The sequence below is a fragment of the Dermatophagoides farinae genome, chromosome 4, assembly GCF_024713945.1.
Source record: "Dermatophagoides farinae isolate YC_2012a chromosome 4, ASM2471394v1, whole genome shotgun sequence".
NCBI lineage: Eukaryota > Metazoa > Arthropoda > Arachnida > Sarcoptiformes > Pyroglyphidae > Dermatophagoides > Dermatophagoides farinae.
Genome location: NC_134680.1, coordinates 5,935,865 through 5,960,512, shown reverse-complemented (window position 1 = coordinate 5,960,512; position 24,648 = coordinate 5,935,865). Strand labels below are relative to the sequence as shown.

Below are 24,648 nucleotides of genomic sequence, written 5' to 3'. Positions count from 1 at the left end.
AAATCAGTTTCACTTATTGTTGATGAATGAAGAGAATCGTCACATTATTCGTTGAAAAAAAATGATGATGATGATGATGAGAAATTGAATTGTTCACAAGTCTATCGGTAGCCGGTCAATCAAATATTTCGCGGTAATGAACATAATAATAAGAATCGGTAATTTAAATCTTTTGCTGGTGTTGTTTTTTTTTTGTATCTTGTATTGAATTGATTATTAAATGTAGCTCCTGAATGTTTCAAAAGTGTTGAATATTTATTTTAAAAAAAATGTCTAGATTAGAGATGAGATTCGAAACAGAACCAAAAAAAAAAATTCGAATATAAAGATATCGATGACAAAAACAATCGATTATTTTTTTTTGCAATGTTCCGGATGGTAAATCGTTCGATTCAAACAAAAAAAATGATCAATATCTATGTGCGCACAATGTTGTTGTTGTTGTTGTCGTCGTTTTTTTCAAAATTAATTTTTTTTCTTTAAATCATCGATGATTGATTATTTAATTGATTGATTGATGATGATAAACAGTGACGATTGGGAGAAAGAAAAAAAAACACCAATAATAATATAATAAGTAATTTAAAGTTGAATTAATGAGATAAAAATTATTAATATTTTTTTTTCGAAAAAAAATTGATCAAGACAATTATTATAATCCAATGTGTGTTTGTGATTGGTTTGTTGGTTGGTTGTTGTGTGAAAGAAATAAGAAAATCATCAAAATTCAAAAATAACCGAAAAAAATTGTTGTTGTTGTTGAAGACAAAGAATTCTGTTCTGTGTTCTGTGTTTGTGTGTGTGTGAGTGTAAGTGTAAGAAAACAATAAGAAGAAAATGAGAATCAAATTCTTAAGTGACAATGATAAAAAAATGTTTCAAAAAAAAAAATCATCAGAATTCATTTACGTGTGTTTGTGTCTGTGTTTTTTGTGGTGGCAAGAGATTTTTAAAAAGTTGAGAATAAAATAATCATCTATAGAGAGAGAAAAAAAAGATAAAACGAAAAATCAGTAAATCAGATGACAAAAAAAAAATGAAACAAAAACAACAAATTCATCATCATCACCAATCATCATCGACTTACCCACCAAGCATGAAGAAAATCCACCACAACATGAAGACTCGTGAAAAAAAAATAAAAGAAATTGACGAAGATTTTTTTTTCTGCTTTCAATCAAAAAGGATTTGTTGGTAAATTTTTGTATTTGTTTTTTTTTTTTTTGGAAATAAAAATAATTTTTTTTCTTTTTCTTTGTAGCTATCCTTTCTTCTTTTTTTTTGTTTGTTTGTTGATAATCACCTATGGACACACCATAAACGACAACAGTAGCAGCGGCAGCAGCAACAACAACAACCAATCAATGATCAAAAAAAAAAAAAAATAATATTTATTTATTCCGAACCATGATCATCGGTTTCACCAAGATGTTCAAATTTGTTCGTTGATGCATAGCTTATCTATTTTGTTTATTTTGATATTGGGATAATGAAAAAAAAAACAGAAAAGAAATTATGAAATTTCGGATTTAAAAAATTACAAGAAAGCTTTTATTATTCTAAGTGGGTAGTAAAGTGTTATTAAATTTGGACGATAATTTAAATCACAATCAATAAACGAAGAATCAATATACTGAGCGCATCATCATTTTGGTCGTATTTTCCATGAAACTATATAAACATAATTTACACCATCATCATCATACGATTTATAAATAGAAAAATTGTCGATTGATTAGTCATCAATATATCATCATTGTAATCATGATCATAATGATGATGAATATTAATACCACATGTAGTAATTTTGTTTGCTTGCTGAAAGTGCCAAAAAAAAATTTCAAATCATTCAACATTCAACAGATAATGTCCACCATCACAAAACATCAAAAAAAAAAAAAAAACAAAACAAGAAAAAAGAGGGAAAAAATAAAATAACGCGAAAAATTAGTGGAATTAATTTTTTTTTCTGCTAATTATTTTTCCTACCATATCATACACCTCTCTCTTTCTCTCTCACAATAAAATTAGAAAAAAAAATATCAAGCAAATCAATTTATCAATTAATGAATTTTAAAATCTTACCTGTTTTGAATCTAAATCTCTATCATTAGACCATTCATGATAATCACTACCGCTACTATGATAACGATTACGATCATTATCATAACCGCCGCCGCCACCACCACGTGGACCACGATCTTGATATCGTGGTGCGACATTATCATCACCATAACCACGACGTCCACCAATACGATCGCGGTCACCAAATCTACGACGATCATTGTATCCACCACCACCGCTACTATTATTTATATAACTATCTCCACGTGGTCCATCTCTACGCATACGTGGTGCATTATTACCCATTCGATCACGATCATGATCACCTCTTGGTCCACGCATACCACCGCCCATGCGTCTATCACCTAAGGCACCATTATTTCGGTCATCATAATCTCTTCGCATTCCACCACCAACACCACCCATTCGATTTGAACCGATACCACCATTGGCACGACGTCTTGGTGGAATTGAATCTTGATCATTACTACGATGATCTCTATGTTGATATTCTCGATGATCAATACGATTTGGCCGATCATTACTAGCAGTATTATTAGATGAAACAGAAATAGCAGCAGTAGCAGCCGGTGCTGATACATCACCACCAACATCATTTGTGGATTCTTGTTGATCAGTTGACTTATCGGATTCTTCATTGGCGGCTGTTGTTGCAGCGATGGCCGCTTGTTTTGAACTTAAAAGTTTTTTCTCAATTTCCAATTCTTTTTCCGTCGTATCGACAGGTTTAGCTTCACCGAAAATTGAGCTATAACTTGAACCTCTTGCTGGTTGAACCGTTTCGGTTGCCTGTTTTCTCAATGCATCCAACACTGATGTATCGACGAATTTACGACGTTCTTTTGGTGCAGCAGCTGTTGATGGAGCAGATCCACCAGCCCCACCACCACTACTACTATAATCATCAGTTGAATGTGGTTCAACATTCGATACATTCGAACGTGTTGATGAAAGACGCTCACGTGGTTGGTGGTCCATTAATGGTGGATTACGATGACCCGATCGTGATTGATCATTTGATTGATAATATTGTTCATTTATTGATCGTCGCTGATCATATGCAGAGGAGGATTCATTTCTTAATGCTCTTGAAGATGGTTGCTGCATATCTGTATGATGATCTATTGATTGATTGCTAGTACGAGTTGGTAATGGTGTTGAATACAAATCATCATTATAACCAGATGTATCATCATTACGATATGATGATTGTTGTTGTTGTTGTTGATCGGATGCCATACGTGGCGGTAACATTGCACGTGATGATACATTATTATCATCATAACGTAATGATCGACCACCACGTGGTTGTTCATACGATGAATGATCTTGTTGTTGTTGATGTGGTATTGATGGGACCTCTCGTCGCCAATTACTTGGCTCTTCCTGTGGCTTATCATTTCTTCTCCAATTTCCACCATCGCCACCACTCATACCACCACTAGAATCATTACCACGTCGATGGCCATAATCATTACGACGGCCATAACGATCATCATAGCCGGAACGATCATCACCTCTATCATCATATCCACCACTACGTCCACCACTATAATCATTACGATGTGATGGTGGTGGAGCATAACCACCATCATCATCTCCATAACGTCTTGGGCCACGATTACCACCATATCCGCCGGTTTTTGGTACCTGATCATATGATTCAACTGATGGTGGTGGATATACTTGTTTCGGTGGCATTGTGTCTCGTAAACGCCAATCACTTGATGTATTATCTCGGCCACCAAATCCACTACGGCCACGGCGATCTATTATTTATAAATCAAATCAAAAAAAAAATTCCAGATCAATAATGATAAACAAACGGAAAGAAGAAAAATAATTTACCACCACTACCATAACGATCACTACCACCACGATCTAATGACATTGAAATATTACGACCACGAACTGCACGATTATTTAGATCTAATGCTTGAATAAGATCTTGTTTCGTTTCAAATTCGACCCATGCTGTACGTATGGTACGATCTTTGATCATTTGAATGTCGACAACCTTTTCAAGATGAAAAAAAATAAATATTCTGATCAAATGAAAAAAAAATTCAACTTACAGTAAGATTTTTAAATAATCCTTCAAGATCTTCTTTTTCCAAATCATAATGTAAATTACGTAAATGTATTTTAAATGGTGGTACCGATGGTAATTGTGAAGGATCAATTTCATTTACCAATGCTTTTGGCGCATCCGGAAGATTATATTGACTTGGTGGAATAATATCATTCTCCGAATCATCTTCCATTATTGATGCCCAATTGGTTGTTGTATTGGCAAAGAAAAGATCAACATCCAATTTTTCACCTTTTTTCTTTTGTTTTCCTTTTGATTTTCCTAAATAATATGATAATAATGATGATGATTAGAATCAAGATCCATCCATTCTTTATTTATTTTTACATACCTGATACATTCTGGCTATTATTTGTATCGGCATTATTTGCCTGTTGATTTTGAATCTGTGATGAAGACATATTGATTTCATTCACATTCGCACACAAACACACCTACACACGCACACACAGACGCTACACAAACAAAACAAAAAAAACAATGAAAAACACACCCACACAATAAAATGTTCCAAAATTTGATTTACGATTTTATTTGATCCAAACAACAACAATAACAACAGTAACAACAAAAAGAAATTAATTCTAAATTCAATTGAAGAAAACAATGGAAAAATAAAATTAGTAAAAAAATTTGTCAATGGAAAACACGACAAACAAAAAAATTTACCGGTAAATTTAGGGATGGTGGGTGTAAGTGAAAAAAAAAATGTCGATTCGGATTTTCGTATGCGTTTTTTTTTCTTTTAGATGCAATAATCAATTTTTATCGATCAATCGATCAATGATGATGTTGTTGGCAAAAGATAATTGGATGATACACACAAAACACAGCAGCCAGTAGCACTTGGACCGACAAAAACACTACTTAAAAATAATGATGAAAATCAATAGATCCGGATCTAAGATCCAATTACTGAATGTGACAAAATTATGTTTATTGAAAACTTTGATCCAGAAATTAAAAAAAAAAAATGTGCACAGCGTGGATCACACACAACAGACACCAACACGACACAATTAATTACACAACAAACAGAAATTGAAAAATTCTGATGATCTGATGATTATAGCAAATGAAAATCAATGAATGAGAACAAAAAAAAAAAAATAAAATCAGATTTTTTTTGTTTATGAAATTCTGATGATGATTGAGATAGGAAAAAAAACATTCAGATTCTGTAAATAAAAATGTTGTATGTATACCAACACACGATTTGATGAGAGAAAAACTGGATAAAAAAAAATTCTGCTCAGAAATTTTTTTTTTTTTTTCGTAAAAAAGAGAGAGATCGTGTATGATGAGAATAAGTGAGTGAGCAAAAGTTTGAGAGAGAGAGAGAAAGGGAGAGGGGAGATGAGATTGAGAGAGAGAGAGAGAGAAAAAAAAACGTGCTCATCAATGAACAACATCCACATCAATAATGGTGGTTGGCCAGTGGTAGTAGCATACATGAATGGCCGCATCCATGAATGTTGATACAATTAACAATTGATGCCGAATTTTGTTGACGAGGGTGATAACCGTAGTAGTAGCATTTGATAGTTTGCTGCCGTTTTAAAAATAAAAGACAAACAAAAAAATTTATTCTGAATCATTTCCGAATATTATTCAATCAAATTAGTCAATAAAAATAGTCGATATATTTTTTTTTTTTTTTGTATAATAAGATAACAATTCTCTTGTTTTTTATTTGAATAAATATATATGAATCAATTCATAGACAATGTTATTCAGATCAAAATAGACGGGAAAGGATGTGTATGTGTTGTGTGTTCTGTGTGTGTGTGTCTGTTTTAGATTCATTCAATATAATATATTGGGTTATGTGGAAATAGAATGTGGGAAAAATACATGCTTGTTTTTTGCAATCACACACACACACACACTCGATTCATTTTACTCCTCCTATATTTTTCAATTTATCCATCCATCTATGTATATGTGTAATACACGAGAAGCAGCAATAACAATAGCAACAGCAAAAGGAGAGAGAGAGAGAAAAAAAAAAGCACGCCGAACTGAAAATTTTTCTCAACAAATTGAGAATTAAGAATTGAGAATTTCCAATTGGAACATTTCATCATCATAATCACCATTCATTCATTCATTAAACAGTAATTTGATTTGATTCATTAATTTTTTTGTTTTTCAATTTTCATTCTGTGATCATTATATATATTGTTATATAACAGAAAATTAATTAGCGAAAAGGAAAAAACAATCCATTGTTTTTGTTGTTGTCATTGTCAATCAATCATTTGAATTTTTATTTGGTAATAAAACCAAAAAAAAAAATCTTGACCAAATTTTGATTTTCTAATGTTTGTTTTTTTTTCTTAATAACATAGGATAACCATAATCATATTTTGAAATATGAATGCTGAAAAGTTAAGCAAACTTCAATCACAAGTTCGAATCGGTGGCAAGGTAAGTGTTATTATTCTATACAATTCCACAAATACAAATGATCTTCATCAATGGTTCTTGTTGTTGTGAAAACAATACAGGGTACAGCACGTAGGAAGAAAAAGGTTGTCCATCGTACAGCAACAACTGATGATAAAAAGTTACAAAGTTCGCTCAAAAAATTGACCGTTAATTCTATTCCTGGTATTGAAGAGGTATGATTGATTTAATCAAATTCATTGCCTGTTTACTATATATAAAACATTATTTCAAAAAAAAGGTTAATATGTTCAAAGAGGATGGTACTGTTATACATTTTACAAATCCAAAAGTACAAGCATCATTGGCGGCCAATACATTCGCTATAACTGGTCAATCGGAACAGAAACGTATATCGGATATGATGCCTGGTATATTGAATCAATTACGACCGGAAAATCTAAATCGTTTGAATAATTTATTCAGTGATTTAGCCGGTGCTGGTGGTCAATCAAATAATGTTGCCGATTTATTGGCTGCAGCTGCTGCAGCACAAAAACAACAACAACAAGAACAATCGGATGGTAGTAATGTTGGTGCTGCTGCTGGTGCTGGTGCTGGTGCTGCTGCTACTGGTACATCATCATCGATTATTGAAGAAGAAGATGATGATGAAGTACCGGAATTGGTACAGAATTTTGATGAAGCTGCCAAGATTCATGAAACAAAGTGATTTGAAACAGAATTGATAATGAATGCGAAACATACACACACACATCACACCCCATAATTTGAATTTAATTTTTTTTTCTTTCTTTTTTTTGAAACTTTAAAAAATGCCACTTTTATATAACCAAAAAATGAAAATAACGAGAAGAAAAAAATACACACCCACACACACACACAATATATGCTTATTAATAAAAATAGCTGATGTTTATATTTTTTTTTCATTTCAACAAAAAAAAATCCGGAAGTTGAAATTTTGTATTGTTTTTCTCTATTATTTCGCTGATGAATTAAAGAAAAAAAATGTGCAACAGACATTGGTCGGTTGCCATTGGTAACTCAATGGTTTTGTTTTGGTTTTTAATTTCGAATGTTTTTTCCATATTCATTGTCCATTGAGACATTATGGCCGGTAATCATGATGATGATGATGATAAAAGTGACCACCGGCCAGATATATGGATTGAATCACAAAAATTATTGAAAACATCTTTAAATGTACAACGTGAACACGGTTATCTTTATGGTTATTCAACATTAGTGTTTATTGGTTCACATTTTGGTGTAAGTTTTTTTTCTGTTTTTTGTTTCAAGTGATGAAAAAGTTTTTTTTTTGTTTTGTTATTAAAAATTATTATTTTAGGGTAAAAGTTCAATTATAAATCGATTTATTGATCAAACAAAATCTACCAATGATTTATCTAAATATGAAGAAACTATTGCATTGGAATATCGATATTTATGTAGACAAATTGATTCAACAACAATGGATAATCGTCTACGACAACAACAGGATCAATTATTCTATGAAAACAGTATGAAAATATGTAATATTTGGGAACTAGGCCATGAATTATTATTTATTGATCTATTGAAATTTACCATCAACAATCATACGATAAATAATAATGTATCATTAATCATTGTGATTGATCTAACACAGCCGAATAAAATGGCAACATTATTGGACAATATAATAAAATGGATTCGTAAACATTTACAATCAATATTGTCCAATGATCATCAAACATGTGAACAAATGCAACAATTATCATTGAAACGTTCAATTTATTATCGTTCTGATAATGAAAATAATGAAAATCGGCCAAAAAATCCATTATTAATACCGGTAACAATTATTGGTAGTAAATATGATGAATATCAAAATATGGATCCAGAGATTAAGAAACAAATTACACGTTATTTACGGACAATATCATATGAATTAGGTGGACAAATTATTTATCATTCAAATCGATCGGATACATTAACCAAACGCGTTAATCAAGCATTTGAATCATTAGCATTTGATAGATTAACATTTGACCAGGAAGATCGTAGTAAACCATCAGTGTCAACAAATATAGCCAAACCAATATTATTACCATTTGGTTATGATACAGTGGCTAAAATTGGTATTGAATCAACATCAACAATGGATCAAGTACGACAACAATTTGAAAAAATATTTCCACAAATAGATTTAGAACAATCATATCAAAGTACAATGGGTGATATAGATCCACGTTTTGATACAAATTTTGCTGAACCAGAAATTGATAAAATATTGGAATATAAATACATGCTATTAGATGGTGGTGGTGGTGGTAACAAAAATCGAACGAAATAATAGATTCGAAATATTTCCATTCATATTGGCCAACACTAGATGGTGGTGTCTCAGTAGACAGTAATTCAAATTCAATCAAAATCCAAAAAAAAAATCGATAAAATCAAACCACCTGAATCGAAAATGAAATTGAAAAAAAAAATTAAATTAAATTAATCCAATCAAATCATCAATTTATACTTTGTTTTTATTTTTATTTTTTTTTTAATTAACGAAAAAAGCTTTTTGTTCATTTTTCAAGTTGTAACAAAAAAAAAAAAAATTCACATCTAAAAGTTATTGATGCATAAAAAAAGGGAGAGTGAACATTTTTATTTTCAGTCAATCAAATCAAATCAAATCAATAAACCAAATAACTAAATCAACCAACAGATGTGTTGTGTGTTGTGTCGTGAAATGCGCAATTCGTCGAATCATCACATTTTAAGTGCAATAATAATAAAAAAAAATTACTTTTCTTGTATCCCGGGGGGGGGGTGAGTTGGTAATTGATGGTGGGGAAACAATAAAAGAGTTGTCAAGTCCCAAAAACAATCCTGAAAAAAGGATGGCGGGAAAAAAAGAGAGTAAAAATAAAAAAAAAAAAGAAAAGAAAACGAAAAAAATGAAATAAAAATAAAATATAATCCTGTCTCAAGGTCAAAGACATTCATTGACCATCATCATCAACATCCTCCACTACATCAACCACATCACATTTTGTTTTTTTTTTCGTTCACCCCCTAGTTAACTCTTCCTCATTTTTCTCATTTGAGGGTGAGAAATGTACAGTGAAAGTATGGATTTTTATTTTAAAACTAACAAGTAAAATGCTTCCACCACAAAAATTTGCGCTACTTATGCTTTAACAAAAATTTTTACCCCTTTTTTTTACTTCGATGTACCAGTAGTAGTAGTAGTAGTAGTAGTAGTAGCAAAATTTATCACATACACATACCTCTTCCACGATATATATTGAAGGAGGAGGAGGAGGAGGACCATAAATCCAAAAAGGATATCATCATCATCATGATTACGAATTGGATTATTGTAATCACAATGTCTAGTAGTAGTAGCATGAATTATAGTTACCTGGATCATAGAATCCTTGAAAAAAAAAGAATGGAGGAAGGGTTTCCATTAATGACGCTTGTTTTTCATTTTTATTGCGAATGAAAAAAAAAATAGAATCCTGAATGTTTTTTTTTTTTGCTGATGGTGGTCTGTCTGTCTGTCCGTCTGTCCATCTGTCTTTCGAATGGTAACCTATCGTTATCATCATCATCATCGTCGTTGTTAATAATAAAATGATTCTATTTTCTCCCCATTATATATATTGATATATTGATATTTAATTGTTGTTCCATCATTACCATTTTTTTTTTAAATTTTGTTTTTGTTTTTTTTCTCTCATTACGCATTTACATTATGCGTATTGTCAACATTCATTTATTCAATAAACGGAAACAACAACAACAATTACCGATATTTCATTGAAACAAACGATGAAAAAATAAAATAATCTTCATCTTCTTGTTTATGATCATCATCATCATCATTTAATAAATTTGCATTCGAATGATAAAAAAACTTGAAAATTTTGACGCCCATCGAATAATTTTGTTTTCACTGCTACTAATTATTCAACAATTGTCATCAATTTCAAGCAAACTGATTAAATTATTGATTGATTAAGTAATTAACAAAATCAATCATCCGATAATAAAAGGTATGTTGACAATAAACACGGGCACGTGTCTGTGTTTGTTTGTTTGGAACATTATCGAATGTGATGATTTTACAATTATCATCAGAATATAAATAAATCTTGGGTCCTATCATCTGTGAGCGACTCTTTGTTATTATTTTGTGTTTGTGTGTGTGTGTATGTTGTGGCATCTTTTATTTTGGAATTTCAATTCTTAATTCCATTTCATTTGAGAGACAGACAGATCTCATGCACATTGTTTAATTTCTCATTTGAATTGAAAATTAACCTCTAATTATTGTTGTCTTGTTAAAAAAAAAGTGTTGACATCCATAATTAGTCAACGGCGATGAAAGCAAGGAGGAGTTAAACTGAATGAATTTTTTTTATTCTAATTATACAGGTAAAAATCCTAAAAAACCAATCAATGAATATTATATTTGTTTTAAAAATCAAAAAAAAAAAGAAAAATCAATTGAAATTTGATTCCAATTAATGAATGGAAAATCAAATTTTCAATTCAATGAAAAAAAAACAAAATTCTACCAATTAAAATTGTTACAATGTTTCAAATAATGAAAAAAAACAAAACAAAACGAACCACCCTTGAAGCCCACCATCACCATCACCCACGAAGATTTATTTTTTCGAAAACCATTTCTATTGTTTGTTTCTGTCAATGTCTCTATGTTTGTCTGACTGTGGTCGATGTGTGTGTGTATTATAACAACACAATCAAACAATAGATATTCGAGTGTATTGAATAATGAATGTAAAATGAGAAAATTCCGAAAAATTTTTTTGTATTATTCAATAATTTTTTTTTTGCAATCATCATGTTTGTTGATTGTTCATTTTTTTCCATTCTGTAAACTGATAGAATGAATGAAGAGGTCTAAGAACTTTGCAATGATGATGGTGATTTGAAGTTTTTTTTTCATCATCGTTATATTATTACCTCTGTGAATGAATAATGAATGATAGAATAGAATCGATTGATCGATTATTACTTGATTTTATTGAAATTTGTTTAACTCTGTTTTTCAATCAATAATTTATTGTTTTTTTTTTAAATTTCAGATTACCAGACTCATAAATTGATGAAACAACGAAATAAACATATGACGATGTTCAATAAACAGCGCATGTGTGTGTTCAGAGAAAATTGAATGGAAATTTGATTCTTTTTGAAAAAAATTTCTAGAATCTTGGAATTATTTCCAGAAATTTTCCCAATATTCTGGCAACAATTTTGTTTTTGTGTGTTTGTTTGTGTTCGGGCAATAACAAAAAACAATAACAACAACAAATTGTTGTTGTTTTTTTTTGTACATGAGTTCATTGTTGCAATCATTTTCTTCATCTTCATCATCATCATCATCATCATCACCGATAGTAAAAAGATTACTTGGTTGGAAAAAATGTGATCCAACAACAACATCAACAACAGCGACAACAACAACAATAAAATCATTGCCACATTTTTCATCATCATCATCATCATCATCACCACCATCATCAACATCGTCATCATCATCATCATCACCATCACCTTCGTCATCATCATCAACAACAACAACAACAACGACATCGAATTTTATTCAAAAATTTAATGATCATAATAATGATAAATGGTCGGAAAAGGCAGTAAAATCATTGGTAAAAAAATTGAAAAAAACCGGCACAATTGATGAATTGGAACGTGCCATTTCTGAACAAAATGTTAATACAAAATGTATAACAATACCAAGGTAATTTTATTGATTTTGTTTTATTTTTTTGTTTAATTAATTGAAATTTCATTTCATTTATTAATTGGATGGCTTAATTTTGTACAATTGTTGTTGTTGTTGTTGTTGTTTTTGCTAAAAGTTGAAAAGAGAGATACTTGAGATTCTAGAAAAAGAATTGAGACTTTTTTCATTGGAATTTTTTCCATTTAATTTTGTTATTGTTGTTGTTGTTGTCAATGACAATTTGAATGGATTTAATTTGTCCTTTATATCCATTGTTGTTTTGATCATCAAGTTAATAATAATTACATTGTAACACTATATATGTGAAGAACTATTACATTCATCTCATAAGAATTTTATTTTTCTTTCAAAATCGGTCACAAGATTCATGATGAATGTTCCAGAATCGGAATTTTTTTTTCATCCCCTTTATTCGCCTCATTATTTTTTTTGCATTTGTGATTCAGTGAACTAGAAATAGAAAATAAAAGAGAGAACATACTTTTATTCTTCTTCCTGATTTTTTTTTCTCTCCAAAAAAAAATTATTCACATCAATTGTAGTCAAGTGACCTGTGAATGAAATGAATTTCATTTTTTTTCTCTGTTTGGAGCATTAATCCCCTTTAATTGGTCTGTTTTATTTCAAAAATTCTAATTTCCTAAAAAATCAACTGATTCGAAATGATCATTTTGAAGTTGATGTCTGCTTGATGAACAAGAAAAAAAAGAAAACAATTTATTCACTTGAAATTGAACTTTTCATTTCCAAGTGGAATATGTTGCAATTGTTTTGATGGAACGATTTTTCAATTGTCTAATTCTTTGTATATGGAGATTGAGTGTGCAAATTGAATTTTTTTCGTTGTTGTTGTTACAATTTTAAAATTGAAAAAGATTTAAATTAATCAATTTTTCTGTTTAATTTTCTTTTTCTTTTTTTGAGAGAGAGAGAGAGAGAAAAAAAAAACCCCTTTTTCCCATCTAATCAGATTAGATTATTTTTTATTGTTGTTGTCGTTGTTGGTCTTTCGACATTTAGAATAAAACTTTGTATATAAACTGTGTATAAATTCCTTTTAGCTATTCTCATCATGTGTATAGATTTGGATTTTTGAACGAAAAGAATTTTGTTTTAAAAAATTTCTATAAACGAATTTTTTTTTCTTTGAAATTTGGACCCAATAATCACAAGACACACACTTGTATTAGACACATTAGGCAATTTTTTTTATCGCTTTACAACAACCATCATGTGAAAAGGAATTAAAATTTTTTCTTTTTTGGATGAAATTTCATCAAGTTTTCTTCAATTTGTGTATTGTTTTTAATAATTTTTATCTTGATGATGATGATAGTAATCTGTGGTCGTTGTTTGAATTATGATGATGATGATCATCATCATCATGATCATTCGTCTGGAAGCCATTATAATGATGATGATGATGATTATGTGATTGCTTGATTTTCCTATATGTATAATATACAGAGTAATAATAATAATAAAAGTCATTAAAATTAATGGATTCTTTAGTAATAATAATAATAATAGATCAACCTTTATTATTATTATTTTTTTTAAACATAAAACTAATTTTTAAATGTAAATTTTCTCCGTGTTTGTGTGTCTATGTATATATATTTATCAAGAATTATTGTGAAATTCTTGAATCTAATTTTGTTTGTATGTGTGTGTGTGTGTGTGTGTGTGTGTGTGTATGTTTCACAAGAAATAAAAACAAAAAAAAAACATTAATTTACCATCGTGGCTGTAAATAAATCATTATGTAATGAGTCTGATTTCAATCGATTTTTTTTTTGCTTTTTTTTTTGATTTCATTACATTACATTTCATGTTTTGTTTTATAATGCAAAATGAACACACACACAAAGCTTTATTGAAGTAGAATCAAATGAATGATAATCATCATGAATGCATGATTAATGAGATTACTATGTGTAAGTGTGTGTGTGATTGGTAGTAAATTGTCAACCCTTGTAAACCTTTATATCCAAATGTTTTGTTAATTGAAATTTATTCTTATTATTATTCCAGGAGAAAAAAGAAACAATTACAATTTCGTTTTCTGTTTTTGTTTGTTTGATATGACAAAATGGAAATAATCTAGTTAGACTAAATTGTATGATTTATGATTTTTTTTTTGTTTTTGTTGTTTTGGACATGAATTTATTCATTTTGTATGAATGACAAATGTTATAATGAATCATCATCATCATTCAAAAATGTTCAGGCAAAAGAAATATAAATAATCCAATCATACCATAACAACAACAACAACAAATATGATGCCATATGGAGGAAATGGGGTTATATAAATACATTTTTAACCCTTTTTTTTCTCTTTCTGTTTTATATATACAAAGTAATTTTTTTATACGGTTTTCATATAAACAATCAGGAATCCATCCATCCAATCAAAACAATTTTTATTTTTGTTTATTGTTTTTTTTTTTTGAATGATTATTATGATTATGATCCATAACAATATAATAAATGTAACAAATTGAATCAATAACAATATGTTGTTGTTGTTGTTGTTGTTGTTGCTGTTATTTGCAATTGTATCCGAGTTTGTAGTAAGCAAAATCAATGGTTTATGTTTATATTCTATAAATCATAAATTAGTTTTTGTGTGTGTGTGTATTTGTATGTATGTGATTGGTTTCGGTTTCAAGATGTGTTTCATTTATTTGTTAATATCTAGGTTATGAACACACACACACGCATTCATATTGTATTAATGACCATTGATGATGACCTAAATTTTTTTTTTGTTTATTTGTTTCTGGTTGTTGTTTTATCCATTCAAATAAATGATTTTTTTTGTCATATTTTAGTGTTATGTCTGGTTTTTTTATGACCATCACCATTTATATTTACAGGCAAAAAAAAAATGGAAACATTTGTAATTTATATTTGTAACTGAAATGAATATCATATATATTTATATATAATTGGACACATGGGCATTATTATTATTCAACGCAAAAAATTTCATTTGACTTTTTTTTCACTTTCATAATGTTTTTTTTATTTTCATTTGAACGATAAATAACAAGGTTATAGACAAATTTCTTTGGAAATTATCGTTTGTTTCGATGCGAATCAACGAAAAAAAAAAAAACAAAATTAAAGTGCGAAATAAGTCGAGATAAATCAATCAGTTTGTATTCAAAAAAAAAAAATGTAATTTTGCATGAAAATCCCGTTGAAAAAAAAATCAGAATGGTTTATCCGAATTAATCCCGATTTACTTTGAGTAATCTTGCCATATATCGAATGGAAACAATTATTATCCAATGTAGAAATATATGGCATCAACACACACACACACAAATCAAATCCAATTACACAATTATCTTGGTGGTTTTCATTTCTCTATTTTTTTACTCTTTCTAATTTCATCATCATCATCATCAGCATCTATTTTGGTTTTTTTTTTTGAATCAACAAAGAAAAAAGTTTTAAATTGAATTAAGAATCGAGAAATTTTTCTACAAATATATAATATATAGACAGCTTGCATAAGCAAAAGTTTCAAGGACCAACAGTCCAGAAAGAAAAAAAAATGAAAATTCTACTTATGTGGATGTGAAATTAGATCTTTATTGACCATGTGTGTGTTTCATGGCTTTTTCTTTATCTAAATTGCCAGTTGTAACCCTATCATCATCATCAACAAAGGTCAAAGCACTATAAACTCATGATGATGATGATTATGACCTCGATATATATGTGTGTGTGTGTGGTGTATTTTATTGAGATCATTCCATTCATTTTATTTATTTATTTTTTCTCGAGAAAAATAAGCAAGAAAAAAAGTCCATATGTTTTTATTAGAATTAAGAAAAGGAGGAGTAAGTAAAAAGGTCATAGTTCATCAACAATCGTAATATATAATGAAATTGTATATATTTTTTTTTGGTGAGATTTGTTTTTTTATGATGATGATGATGAAAATATAACTGTAATGAAGAGTTTACAATTTACAACCGAGATGAAAAAAAAGTTAACTTTTTCATTTTTTCTGTGGTTGTTTTCAATGGATAATGATGATGAACAGTTCATTTCAATTTCCGTCCACCATTTTCGGATGATTTCGATCACCACCACCACCACCACCATCATCGAACACACCTGGTTGAACCGTTTTTAGGTGAAACTAAAAATTTTCTTTTTTTTTTGCTGTTGTTTTCAAGGTAAAACCACAGACTATGTATAATTGTACATTGACCTCTTTTTTTTCTCACTCACACATGGCCTTCACCTTCAAATATATCAAGCTTCAACCATTCATCTCCTCCTTCTTCCTCTTTCTCAGTATGTGTGTATGTGTGTTTTGACCTTTGACCCAGTGTGATTCATTGTATGTGAAGGCACATGTTCACTTTAATTTGGTCCTAGCTTCAAAAAGATTTGAATGTTTGTTGTTTTGGTTGTTGTTGTTGTGATTGAAAAAGAGAAAAAAAGAGTGATAGGTTTCACACACATACACACACACAACCAAAATGTTGATTTACTCGAAGGGTTTCTATTTCTTTTTTTTTGTTTTTAGCTCATTTTCAATCCAATGTGTGATGATGATCAACATGTAAATTGTTTTTTTTATTTTCATCATTTGAATCATTTCAACCGATTCTTCTATATCTGGTATTCATTGAAATTTTATTTATTTGAAATCAAAAGATTTCAGTTTTTCATTTTCGTGTGTCTCTGTGTGTGTGTAACTGTTGGTGACTTTTTAAATTTAATTTTTTTTTCATCATCATTCATCTTTATTCCTCAAAATTGAATTTTTTTGTGAAAAGAATTTTTAAATTGAAATTGAAATTCTCTTTTTTTCCACACAAACACACGCACGCACACCTACCTACCATGTGTATTTTCGACAGTGAATAATAAAGAAAAAAAAATTTCTTAAATCCTTTACCAGACGAAAAAAAAGTGGTGAGAAAGAAAAAAAAATTTTGTTTTTTTTCATTGGAATTTAATTTTAATTTTTTTCGAAGCAAAAAAAAGGATTGAAACTACATTTTTACAACCTGTATCTGGTTTTCTTATCATTAATTTTGATCGATTTTTTCGGCATTTTTTTTTTTTTTTGTCAACATCAGGTCATTTTTGATCATCATCATTATTGTTGATGATGATCAAAAATTCCATATATATGAATTTTATATTCTGATCAATGAATTAATCAGATTGCATCATCATAATTGTATGTGTGTGTGTGTGTGTGTTTTTCATTTTGTTATCCAGACAGACATTTTATTTTGCAGATAAAATTAGTCTATGTCTGTATTGTATGTATGTATGTATGACCAAAGTGTGCGAAACATTTCACAGACACATATATATTCTTGATATATTTGAACCCCCCCCCCCATACAACCCAACACCACCACCACCGAATATTGAAGTTTTTTTTTGTTCTACAACTAAAAAAAACATCCATTCCCGACAACACTATATACAGATGATATGCCACTATATATGTGCTTGGTTCATTGAACCTCGAATTTCGTGGTTGGTTGGTTGGCTGGTTGGTTGTTTTTTATTATTATTATTATTATGGCGCAACAATTCTTTCGTTGTTTTTTTTTTGCAAAACTTTGCCAATTTGAAAATGAATTTAAATTAACAAGATGAAAAAAATGGTTCATTCATTGTCATTTTTTTTTGTTTTGTTTGTCAGTGTTTGTTACCATATTGATGATTTTTTTTTGATTTTGATTTTCTAATAGCTTCTTATTACAATCAATCAATCAATCAATAATAATTGTCAACAATTGCATCCTTGCTTCCACATACGCACATTGACACAATATATATATGCAGACAGAAAAAACGATTCTTTTGTTGCTATCATTATACTACTATTACAGCTTTTATATTCTAGAATCATGTCTGGTTTCAAAGAAAAAAAAATTTTTTGAACAAAAGAATTTTATCATCATCATCAGAATAAATATATTTAGAGAATAATAAAACATATATACAATGACAACAACAACAGCAACAAGAATGAAAAGAATTTTGAATGAATAAAAAAATTATTCTTTTTCATTGGAATTCTTTTCATTTTGAAAATGAATGAATGAATGACCAACCAATATTATTCAAATTATTGGAATTTTTTTTCTACTTCTTGAATCGAATTTCATTTTCAATTTGAATTCTTTTTTTTTTTTTTTGTTTGATTTATAAGGTTATTGTCTTTATGTATTCTATATATTATTGTGGGTGTGTCTCGGACATTTCGGATATTGGTGTTTTCATGTTCACCATATTTATGATCATCATCATCATAATAATAATCATCTCAATTTATCTGTCTGGATATTTTTGTTGTTGTTTTTTTTTTTTTTTTTTTTGATGATGAATTGTGATGTTTATGATTTACGCATGTGCTTGTCATATAGATTCTATTGGATTTTCGTTTTTTTTGTTGTTGTTATTTTTTATAGATACTTTAAGCATGTATATATTTTTTTCTTTTGCTTTTTTTCTTGTTTTTCTGTACATTTGTATCGTTTTTTTTTCTTTGTAATTTTTTCTTCTTCTTCTCTTTTATGTTTGAATGTGTTGATGGGTTAAATTTGTTCATGTTATTATGTGTGTGTGTGTGTGTGTGTGTGTGTTATCTAAATAGAAAATCGCAGAAACCATATTTTGCTTGCAAAGCAAAAAAATAAATGTATCCAATTCGATGTTTTTTTTTGTTGTTGTTGTTGTTTTTGTTGTTCACACACACACACACACACAATAAATGGATCTAGTCATTTTGATGATAATGATGATGTTATTTTTATAAGCAATAAAAATGGATACAAAACATAATGTGTTTTTTTTTTTTTTTTTGGTGTATGGAAAGTAGCAAATTATCTGAATTTTTTTTTGTATATGATCATCATTGGATATATTTATTTATTATACATAAGAATAATGCTAGTAGTAGTGATAGTATAGTAGTAGTAGTATGGTAGAAAGAATTTAGGCGCCATATGTGTGATATTTGCTTCGACCATCATCACCACCACCACCCTCTACTTTAACACATGTAAAAAATGTTCAAAAAAATAAAGGGGTAGACTAATATTACCACCACGCCTCTTTTGAACAAAAAAAAAATATTCTCGGATTTTTTCATTGAAACACACAAAAAAAAATAGTCATTCTGATTACTGCTGCTTTTTTTTGAATTGTTCTGTTTCTCTGAATTTATTTAATCTCTGATGATGATTCCTACAATAGTAATAATAATGGTTTACTGTGTACAAGTGTTTGAATGCAAGTAGTCATCATCATCATCATCGTTATTGTTGTTGTTGTTTTCATTGGTGGTGGTGGTGGTAGTAGATGTATGAATTCTCTTAATGGATAATAATAATGATGATGTTGATGATGATGATATTTACACACAGGCGCAATCGATAATCAAAAAAAATAAAAATAAAAATAATTAAGAATCGCTACATGCCTACATTTTTTTTTTTTTCATTGAAATTCTAGCTTTACGACCACCACACGCGATCATCGTGCAGTATTTTTTTTTATGTTATGCTTCTCAATACACATTCTTTATGGTGTATATGGTGTGTGTTTGTGTTTTGTAAATTCATTCATTCATTCTCTAGTCACTATGTTTGTTGATGTATGGTGGTATGGTGTGATGTGTGTGTGTGTTAATACCAAGAATCTAAAATAAAAAAAAAATAACAAGAATAATGAATTTCAATCAGAATAGATGCGTGTGTTTTTTTTTTAATATTTCCTTGAACAATCATCAACATGATCATCATCGATTAATCATATGATTTCCGGTACGTTATTTATAATTTTAAAAAATTTTTTTTTAAACTGAAATGAAAAAAAAATTTCAACAAAAAATATCCATCCAGAATATATGTACGAATAATAATAAAACAAAAAATAAAAGCATCGTCATCGAATGATGAAATGTGTTTTTGCTAAATAATAATAACAACAACAACAACAACAATCATCATCATCATCATCCATTCTGAATGGTTGATGAGATGTGTTTTTGTTGTTGTTGTTGTTGTTATTGTTGTTGTTGTCATATTGGTTACTGTGTGTGTGTTGATGTGTTTATTATACATATGATGTATACATGTTTTCTTTCTCTCTCTCTCTCTCTCTGTGTGTGTGTGATAAAAAAAAATAAATAAAAAAGTAGTAGTGTTTTTTTTCTGGTGATATTATTTTGCCTTGATTTTTTTCCCAAAAAAAAAAAATTTTTTTTTATTTTACTTTTGCTTTTATAATTTGTGATATATATAGAGGTGTGATGATGGTTGATTGTTGTCGTCGTCAGTTAGTCAGTTGTTGTCGTCGTTGTCGTTGTCGTTGTCGTCAGTCTTTGATGCTAAAATATAAAAAAAAACACATTGATAGCTGAATATATCTACCATTTGGTCGATTGATTGATTGAATATTGCATGATCAGGTTTTTTTTGTGTTTGTGTGTGTGTGTGTGTGTGTGTGTTGGCATTTTGTTTGATTCGAAAATGTCGTGATTTTTTCCTAGTCGTCGACGTCGTCATCTTTGTTGTTTTTGTTTTTGTTGTTCTTTTTGGATCGATTTATTATCCACTAAATGGTATCCGGTATTCCAAGAACTTTGTCTATCTTATCGATCTGTTTTTTTATTGATTATTTATCATTTCGTTTTTTTGTTTTGTTTTGTTTTGTTTTGATAGATCGTTAGATGGCCGTTTACAAGTATCACATCGTAAAGGTTTACCACATGTTATATATTGTCGTTTATGGCGTTGGCCTGATCTTAAATCACATCAAGAATTACGAGCAATTGAACAATGTCAATATGCATTTGCATTGAAACGTGATGAAGTATGTATCAATCCTTATCATTATCAACGTATAAAGGCACCAGAATTGCAACCAATTTTTGTTCCACGTTTATATCCACCATCATCCTCATCATCATCATCGACAATTTTTGATCATCAATCTTCATCATCATCATTATTATTATTATCGAATCAAACAATTGATTCGAATGTAATGTCAATGATTACAACGGTTGCACCGAATAATACAACAACATTTGGTGGTACAACAATATTGAATAATAATAATAATTTTCCAAATCAATTTTCATCATCATCATCATCATCACCATTTTTTACACAACAAATTCAATCGGCAAATTCACCACAATCAAGTATATCAAGTGGTGGTATTGGTTCACCCGGTGGTTCATCATCTGCTTCGAATCAATCATCATCATTGTTATTATCACCACCATCATCGATTAATAATATATCCTCAGATTTTATTACACAAGAATCGATTACGAATACTACTACAACGACGACAACATTGACAACAACTGTAACAACAACAACAACAACAACAACAGCAACTACGACGAATACAACGACACAAACAATTTTTGGATCATCATCATTATTGAAAAGTGGCCTAGAAATTAATCATAATAACACCACCACCTTTAATACTCCTAACATTGGAATGGTGGTTACTGAAGTAGCCTATCATCATCATTTAGCTTCCGCTAATCATCATCATCCCCATCATCCACATCCTAATCATCCAACATCACTACATCCACAACAACAACAACAACAACAAATACTAACACCACAACAACATCATCATCAACAACAACAACAACAACAACAACAATCATTATCGATTGAACAAAATCATTTATCATCATCATCATCACCATTTTTTCATCATTCAATCAATAATAATAATAATCATCAATTAATTCCAGCCACACCTGTTGGTGGTGTGGTTAGTGTTATTGGTCATTGTAATAATAATAATAGTACTAATAACAGTGGATTAGAATTAAATAGTGGCATTTGTAGTGTTGTCAACGGTGTTGGTGGTGGTGGTGGGGGAGGGGCTGGAGGAAATTTCGGTAGCATAGATGAAATTGGTAGAACGATTGCTACAACAATTAGGATTGATGGTATGACACCAACACCACCACAGCAACAACACATTGGAACATCAACAACAAGTGGCCCGACAACACCATCATCATCAACATCATCATCTTCACCGAATAATATACAGAATCATTTACAACATCAACAACGACAACAACAACCAGTGTCTTCAATGATAACCGATGATCCATTATCAACAACAACAACAACAACATCGTCATCATCATCATCACCATACCAACAGCAGCAACATTCATCACCATCACCATCAACAACAACAAATACCGGTCAAACACAAACAACGGATACATCACAACAGCAGCCTCCACAACTTCCTCAACAACAGAATCCTCAACGTTCACCATCTGAATATCCTGCCAGTCAGCAATCAACAGCAAATATTCATGATACATTCACATTTACATTCTCTTCTACTGCTTTTCCAGGTTTCATTTTCACTTACTTTCTATTTCTATTTCTATCTTTATGTTTTTTTTTCAATTTTCCTTTCTGTGTTTCTTTTCTTTATGTCTATTATCTAATCATATTTCTCATATCATAATTACACACCTACTTGTTTTACATTCAATATATGTGATCCATAAATTAATTGAATGTTTTGTTTTTGTTTTTGTTTTTTTTTTCTTTTGGTCGATATATTTAGAAACACCACCGCCCGGTTACATGAGCGAAGATGGTGATGGACAGAATGATGAACGTATGGGTATGTGTATTTCAAACTATTTATGAAAGATAATGAAAATCTAATTTGAAAATTTTGTTAATAATAGAAACATCATTGATGTCAGCAACACCAAGTCCTGGTTGTTTAGATGTACAACCAGTGACATATACGGAACCAGCATATTGGTGTTCCATTTCATATTATGAGCTCAATACACGTGTTGGTGAAACATTTCATGCATCACAGCCATCATTAACTGTGGATGGTTTTACTGATCCATCATCATCGGAACGTTTTTGTCTTGGTCTTTTATCCAATATAAATCGTATACCAACTGTTGAACAGACTAGACGCCATATTGGTATATATATTTTATTTGTTGTTTTTGTTTCTGTTCCAAATTAATTCCATTCTTTCATCTTAAATAGGCCGTGGTGTACGTTTATATTATATTGGTGGTGAAGTGTTTGCCGAATGTCTTAGTGAAAGTGCTATATTTGTTCAAAGTCCTAATTGTAACCAAAGATATGGCTGGCATCCAGCTACAGTCTGTAAAATTCCTCCCGGTAAGAAGATTCAATAGATTATTGGAATTTAAATTGATCTATTTGATTGTTGTTCATTAATTTAGGTTGTAATTTGAAAATATTCAATAATCAAGAATTTGCCCAGCTATTAGCACAGTCAGTATCACAAGGTTTTGAAGCTGTTTATCAATTAACACGTATGTGTACAATACGTATGAGTTTCGTAAAAGGATGGGGTGCTGAATATCGCCGTCAAACGGTAACAAGTACACCATGTTGGATTGAATTACATTTAAATGGACCATTACAATGGTTAGATCGTGTATTAACACAGATGGGTTCACCACGTGTTCCATGTAGTTCAATGTCATAATATGTTACTGATTGATTGATTGATCATAAAATGATTTCAATTTTATTTTCTTCAGATAAATAATATAATAATAATAAGAATTGTGACCAATTCATCAACACAACACTCACAACACATATACACATCTATCTAAAAAAAATGAAAATGTTTTATTCTTGCAATGTGAATACCTTGAAATAATGATAATGATGATGATGATATGATGAAAATGACTTGAAAACACTTGAAAAACACACACACACACACACACTCACAACAGGCCCAAAATTTAAATTTTTCTTTTCTTCCTTTAAAATGATATAATCTAATTTTGCTGTTGTTGTTGCTAATAATGATGATGATTATAATGATAATCAATTACAGTGATCACATGTCTCATATATATTATTATATTATATGTTTTTAAATGATAAAGAAAAAAAAATATTCATTCAATTGATTAATTGATTTTTTTTTCTTTTCTTTTATTTTATTTTTTTGTGGATAAAAAAAACAATTCATTTGTTTTGTTCATTAATTCTTCTTCTTCTTTTTTTTTGATTTTATAAATTTAATTACATAATTTCTAATTAATTAATTGATTAAATAAATAAATAAAAAAATTAAATGAATACAGAATAATCATGTCATTTATGAATGGTAAGAATCGAATGAAAAAGAATCCATGCGGAAATATAAAATATTTCTTTCACCACAGTCGTTTTCAGTTTTCATTGTTATTCGTTTT

General features: G+C 29.6%; 4 protein-coding genes across 7 annotated transcripts; 3 read left to right on the top strand and 1 right to left on the bottom strand.

Moving 5' to 3' along the window:
- Window positions 1-598: 598 nt before the first annotated feature.
- On the bottom strand, window positions 599-5,411 carry LOC124490568 (uncharacterized). Its single transcript, XM_075730917.1, has 8 exons — window positions 4,847-5,411; window positions 4,704-4,761; window positions 4,509-4,632; window positions 4,161-4,438; window positions 3,934-4,102; window positions 2,086-3,854; window positions 1,088-1,461; window positions 599-976 (listed from the first exon to the last, which is right to left on the bottom strand). Exons 3-7 carry the CDS (start codon window positions 4,576-4,578, stop codon window positions 1,396-1,398), a joined length of 2,352 nt encoding a protein of 783 aa, XP_075587032.1. The 5' UTR covers window positions 4,579-4,632; window positions 4,704-4,761; window positions 4,847-5,411; the 3' UTR covers window positions 599-976; window positions 1,088-1,395.
- A 621-nt stretch (window positions 5,412-6,032) lies between these two features.
- Window positions 6,033-7,637, top strand: LOC124490573 (transcription factor BTF3 homolog 4-like). The gene is made up of 5 exons (XM_075730922.1): window positions 6,033-6,294; window positions 6,373-6,453; window positions 6,529-6,607; window positions 6,688-6,801; window positions 6,867-7,637. The coding sequence occupies exons 3-5, from the start codon at window positions 6,554-6,556 to the stop codon at window positions 7,296-7,298; spliced, it is 600 nt and encodes a 199-aa protein (XP_075587037.1). The 5' UTR covers window positions 6,033-6,294; window positions 6,373-6,453; window positions 6,529-6,553; the 3' UTR covers window positions 7,299-7,637.
- Window positions 7,637-9,623, top strand: LOC124490571 (cytoplasmic dynein 2 light intermediate chain 1). The gene is made up of 2 exons (XM_047053095.2): window positions 7,637-7,858; window positions 7,938-9,623. Exons 1-2 carry the CDS (start codon window positions 7,700-7,702, stop codon window positions 8,922-8,924), a joined length of 1,146 nt encoding a protein of 381 aa, XP_046909051.2. The 5' UTR covers window positions 7,637-7,699; the 3' UTR covers window positions 8,925-9,623.
- A 379-nt stretch (window positions 9,624-10,002) lies between these two features.
- LOC124490297 (uncharacterized) lies at window positions 10,003-24,536 on the top strand. Of its 4 annotated transcripts, none has more exons than XM_075730915.1 (7): window positions 10,003-10,632; window positions 11,692-12,362; window positions 21,092-22,716; window positions 23,001-23,060; window positions 23,128-23,382; window positions 23,450-23,587; window positions 23,653-24,536. In XM_075730915.1, exons 2-7 carry the CDS (start codon window positions 11,944-11,946, stop codon window positions 23,919-23,921), a joined length of 2,766 nt encoding a protein of 921 aa, XP_075587030.1. In that variant the 5' UTR covers window positions 10,003-10,632; window positions 11,692-11,943; the 3' UTR covers window positions 23,922-24,536. The 4 variants fall into 4 exon arrangements, with proteins under 4 accessions (XP_075587030.1, XP_075587028.1, XP_075587029.1 ...); XM_075730913.1 differs by having other exon boundaries at window positions 21,092-22,782; XM_075730914.1 differs by lacking the exon at window positions 10,003-10,632 and adding an exon at window positions 10,770-11,014 and having other exon boundaries at window positions 21,092-22,782.
- The last annotated feature ends 112 nt before the right edge of the window (window positions 24,537-24,648 follow it).

Bases quoted from the DNA above. Each gene is read 5' to 3' on its own strand.
- LOC124490568 (XM_075730917.1), bottom strand. From the start codon at position 4,578: ATGTCTTCATCACAGATTCAAAATCAACAGGCAAATAATGCCGATACA. The intron at 4,439-4,508 runs GTATGTAAAAAT...CATATTATTTAG, and splicing joins TAATAGCCAGAATGTATCAG to GAAAATCAAAAGGAAAACAA. The intron at 3,855-3,933 runs GTAAATTATTTT...TATAAATAATAG, and splicing joins TGATCGTTATGGTAGTGGTG to ATCGCCGTGGCCGTAGTGGA.
- LOC124490573 (XM_075730922.1), top strand. From the start codon at position 6,554: ATGAATGCTGAAAAGTTAAGCAAACTTCAATCACAAGTTCGAATCGGT. The intron at 6,608-6,687 runs GTAAGTGTTATT...AAAACAATACAG, and splicing joins AAGTTCGAATCGGTGGCAAG to GGTACAGCACGTAGGAAGAA. The intron at 6,802-6,866 runs GTATGATTGATT...TTCAAAAAAAAG, and splicing joins CTATTCCTGGTATTGAAGAG to GTTAATATGTTCAAAGAGGA.
- LOC124490571 (XM_047053095.2), top strand. From the start codon at position 7,700: ATGGCCGGTAATCATGATGATGATGATGATAAAAGTGACCACCGGCCA. The intron at 7,859-7,937 runs GTAAGTTTTTTT...TTATTATTTTAG, and splicing joins TTATTGGTTCACATTTTGGT to GGTAAAAGTTCAATTATAAA.
- LOC124490297 (XM_075730913.1), top strand. From the start codon at position 11,944: ATGAGTTCATTGTTGCAATCATTTTCTTCATCTTCATCATCATCATCA. The intron at 22,783-23,000 runs GTTTCATTTTCA...CGATATATTTAG, and splicing joins CTCTTCTACTGCTTTTCCAG to AAACACCACCGCCCGGTTAC. The intron at 23,588-23,652 runs GTAAGAAGATTC...TCATTAATTTAG, and splicing joins AGTCTGTAAAATTCCTCCCG to GTTGTAATTTGAAAATATTC.